Raw genomic sequence first — 5158 nt, forward strand, 5'->3', positions numbered from 1 at the left:
AAAAAAAGGAACAAAATGACAGCAATAAATTCATACTTGTTGATAATTACAATGAATGAAAATAGATTAAATACACCATTCATGAAGATATGGGGAGTTGCAGAATGGATAAGAAAACATGACCCATCAATATGCTGTCTACAAGAAATTCACCATAGACACAAAGAAAAAAATAAACTAAAAACAAAAGGAAAAAGTTTAAATCAAGGAAATGACAATCAAAAAAGAACAAGAGAGGTGATATTAATTTCTGATGAAATAGACTTTAGGAAGAAAAAAAAAAAACATAAGAAACAATGGCATTATATAATGACTAAAGGATCAACTCAACAAGAGAACACAACCACAATATGTATGCACCCAATGAAAGAGCCTCAAAATATATAAATCATACTTTAACAGAATTAAAAAGACAAATACATGACTTCACAGTAATAATATGCAAACACATGCACTGTTGTCAAGTCATACCTGACTCATAGCAACCCCTCCTTGGGTTTCTGAGGTGATATCAATATGAAAGTAGATTGCCAGACCTTCCTTCCGAGGAATAGCTGGTGAGTTTGAACTGCCAATCTTCTGGCTAGCAGTCACATGCCTTAATACACCACTTTTGTTTTAAAATTATTTTAGTTTTTTTTATTTTAAGAGCTTATTTTACATTCAATGTTATGTGTACATTTAGTTTCAATCCCCATTTACCATATCCAACCATAACCCAGTCTCCTCCAGTTCCTACCCTGTAACCCTCCCACATGGCCTCATATTTAAGCACTCCTATTTGTCCTGCATTTCCTCAATTTGAATATTGGTTCTCTGGTGCCCCGTGGGCTATTGCTCTAAGGGATGTATTACCATAGAGTATGTGGGTGTGTCATCTTGGGTTGAATGGTCTGGGTGTACATCTTTTTATCTATTGGGCTGAAAGCCAGCCCCTGGGGGTTAATACACCACTTTCAATGAAAGACACAACAATTAGAGAGAAACTCAACAAAGACACAAAAGAACTGAAAAATATAACCAAGCAACTTGATCATAAACACATCTACAGAGCACTTCACCCAACAGAGGCACAATATCTATTCATTACTCACACACATGGAACATTCTCCTGGATAGAACATATGTGAGGCCACAAATCAAGCCTAAACAAATTGAAAACACTGAAATACCACAAACAATCATCTCAGATCACAATTCTATAAAATTTGAAACTGACAATAGGAAGATAAATGGAAAAAGAACAAACACATGGAAACTGAATAACACCCTCCTTAAAAACTACTGGGTAATAGAAGAAAAAAAAAGGAAATTAAAAACTTCCTTGAATCAAATGAAAATGAAAACACAAAATATATTAATCACTGGGACACAGCAAAAGCAATGATCAATGATCAATTTATAAAAACAAATGCACACAAAAGAAGAAAGAATGAAAATGAACACCTTAAACAATAACTTCAAAAAAAAGGAGCAAAAAAGGCTAAAGTAACATAAAGAAAAGAATAAACATTCAAGCAGAAATAAATGAAATAAACAACAAAAAAGGAAAAGAACCGTATGATTATATCAATTGATGCAGAAGAGGCATTTGATAAAATCCAACATCCATTTCTGTTTAAAACTCTCAGCAAAATAGGATTAGTAGGGAAATTACTCAACATAATAAAGGGTATATATGCAAAGCCAACGGCCAACATCATTATTAATAGAGAAAGACTCACGGCATCGCCTTCACGAATGAGAATCAGACAGGGAAGCCAACTATTACCACTTATATTTAACATTATATTGGAAGTCCTGGCCAGGGCAATAAGGAAAGAAAGAGAAATAAAAGGCATACATATTGGCAAAGAGGAATTAAAACTATCTCTATTTGCGGATGATATGATCCCATATATAGAAAACCCAAGGGACTCAATAAAAAAACTACTGGAGCTAATAGAGAGGGTCAGCAGTGGCAGGATAAAAGGTCAACATACAAAAATCAGTTGGATTTCTCTACACCACCAAGGAGTCCTCTGATAAGGAAATAAGGGAAAGAATACCACTAACTATAACTACAAAAAAGATAAAATAGGAATAACCATTACCAGAGACAAAAACGACCTATACAGAGAAAACTATAAAACACTGCTACAAGAGACAACAAAGGCACTACATAAATGGAATAATCGACCTTGTTCATGGGCAGGTAGACTAAACATTGTGAAAATGTCAATGCTACCTAAAGCAATCTATACATTTAATGCAATCCCGATCCAGATTTCAAGAATTTTTTTTAAGGACATGTAAAAACTAATTACTAATTTCATATGGAAAGGAAAGAGACCTTGAATAAGCAGAGCACTTCTCAAGAAGAAAACAAAGTGGGAGGTCTCATACTCCCAGATCTTAAGAACTACTATATAGCCACAGTATTGGTATTGGTAAAATGATACACAGATAGATCAATGGATCAGAATTGAAAGTCCAGAAATAGACCCACGCATCTATGGACAACTGATATTTGACAAAAGTCCAAAACCCATTAAATGGGTAAGAGACAGCCTCTTTAACAAATGGTGCTACCAAAATTGGATATCCACCTGTAAAAAAATGAAACTAGACTCATACCTCACCTCATACACACACACACACACACACACAAACCTCAAGCTGGATCAAAGATTTAAATGGAAAACCCAAAAATATAAAATTCATCAAAGATAAAATAGGGACAAATCTAGGAGCCCTAATTTATGTCATAAATAGACTGTCAATCACAACTCAGAATGTGCAGAAGACAGGAGAGAAGCCAGATGACTGGTACCTTTTAAAAATTAAATTCTTGCGCACATCGAAAGATTTTGTCAAAAGGATAAAACAGAACCTACAGATTGGGAAAAAATATGTGCCCATGATATATCTGATAAAGGGCTTATCTCCAAAATCTATAGAAAACTTCAACACCTCAACACCAAAAAAACAAATAACCCACTTCAGAAATGGGCAAAAGTCTTGAACCCAAGGAAATATACAGGCAGCCAACAAACACATGAGAAATTGCTTATGATCATTAATCATTAGAGAGATGCAAATCAAAACAATAATGAGACATCATCTCACCCCAGCAATAATAGCAAATTTCAATAGATCAGATAGTAACAAATGATGACGAGGTTATGGATAGATTGGAACTCTTGTGCACTGCTGGTGGGATTGTAAAATGGCACAACCATTCAGGCAAACAGTATGGCATTTCCTCAAAAAACTGAAAAGAGAAGTACCATTTGACCCAGCAATTCCATTACTAGGAATATATCCTAAAGAGGTAAGAGATAGTGCACCAACAGACATATGTACACCAATGTTCACCGCAGCACAATTCACAATAGCAAAGAGATGGAAACAACCTAAATGCCCATCAACGGATGAGTGGATAACCAAATTATGGTATATCCACAAAATGAAATACTATGCCACATTAAAGAACAATGAGGGATACGCAAATCATCTCGCAACGTAGATGAACCTGGAGGACATTATGCTGAGTGATATAAGTCAATCACAGAAGGACAAGTACTGTATGAACCCCTTACTGTAAAAAGCGAGAGAAAGGTTTGTTTGCGAAAGGGAACTCACCTAGTAGGTTACAAGGATAGGGAGGGAACGGGAGGTATTAATTTCAGCTAGGTGTGGCTTACATGCTGACATGGGTAGGGGGAGGGAAGGATATATGACCACCATAATAACATTGGGAAATGAGAGGACCCAAATTGTGCACATAATAGACAGACGACAGATGCTAATACCAACCAATGCGTCCACAATGCGACATTGCCATTAACCACCACTAGGCTATGCAGATAAACACATAAATACCTGAGATGACCAAGACAGGGGACAGTGAAGAGAGGTATACTCTAGAACAAGAACAGATTCAGCTGAAGCTAATCTTGCACAGACACCAGTGATACAAAATACCTGCAGACTTTACAGAAACAATAGAAGACAGACACAGTAGTCTCTCACAGACATCCCGACATTACGGGAAAGAGATCCAATAGATCGACTACCTCAGGGCCATAATACTGGGGGACACCAGACTCAATTGGCAAAATAAAATACATAAAAGCATTACTCCATATTCTGCATTCGTGAGTAGCAACTGGGGTCTTAAAAGCTTTCAAGCAGCCATGTAAGATGCAGCTAATGGTCTCCTAACATCAGAAGTGAGGAAGAACGGAAAAAACAAACAAACAAACAAATATGGCATTAAGAAGCAATCAGCCCTAGGATACAATGGCCCTCGAGACCAGAAGAACTGGATGGTGCCCAGCTACCACTGGCAACCACTCAGGAAAGGATCAAATCTGGAGATACTGGATAGAGTGGGAGGGAAAACGTGGAACATAAACCAAAAATTCAATAATGACCAGAATCACAGGTCAGATGAAATCTGGTGAGACTCCCAATACTATGGCCCTGGAATACATTCTATGCCTGGAATAAAACTCACCCCCAGGGGAAGGCTCTCAGCCCAATAGTTAACAAGATGTACACGCAGACCACTCAACCCAGGATGACACACCCACATAATCTATGGTAATACATCCCTTAGAACAATAGAATATGGGACACCAGAGGACCAAAATTCAAACTGAGGAAATGCAGGACAAACAGGAGTCAATAAATATAAGGGGCATGGGGGAAGGTTGCAGGGTAGGGAGGGAGGAGACTGGGTTAGGTTTGGACATGGCAAATGAGGAATGAAACTAAATATACGCATTACATTGAATGTAAAACAAGCTCTTCAAATAAAATAAAATAATAAAAAAAAGAGAAGAAAAAGAAATAAATGGAATAGAAAATAGACAATAGAAAAAAACTCAACAATGCTACAAGCTGAATCTTTGAAAAGATTAATAAAATCAACAAACAAATGGCATAGTTATGAAAGAAAAAGATGCAAATAACATGAATGAGAAATATGATGGGAGATGTCAAAACAGAAGCATCCAAAATAAAATGGATAATATCAGGGTAGCGTAGTGCCTAAGGCACTTGACTGCTAACCAGAAGGCTGGCAGTTCAAACCCACCAGCCACTCCTCGGAAGGAAGGTTGGGCAATCAACTTCCATAATGATACTGCCTCGGAAACCCAAGGAGGGATCA

The 5158-nt window shown here is 37.0% G+C and overlaps 1 protein-coding gene across 1 annotated transcript in view; it reads right to left on the minus strand.

Annotated features, from left to right (window-relative positions):
• OPHN1 (oligophrenin 1) overlaps positions 1 to 1787 on the minus strand; it is a gene marked incomplete at its 3' end in the record, with an annotated part of 597264 nt that extends 595477 nt beyond the window's left edge. The window contains exon 1 of the mRNA XM_007957689.1: positions 1721 to 1787. Within this exon, the coding sequence (XP_007955880.1) occupies positions 1721 to 1787 (67 nt within the window). The remainder of the gene's footprint in view (positions 1 to 1720) is intronic.
• Positions 1788 to 5158: the final 3371 nt, after the last annotated feature.

Source organism: Orycteropus afer, unplaced genomic scaffold, assembly GCF_000298275.1.
Source record: "Orycteropus afer afer isolate SDZICR_OR568_19922 unplaced genomic scaffold, OryAfe1.0 scaffold00776, whole genome shotgun sequence".
Taxonomy (NCBI): Eukaryota; Metazoa; Chordata; class Mammalia; order Tubulidentata; family Orycteropodidae; genus Orycteropus; species Orycteropus afer.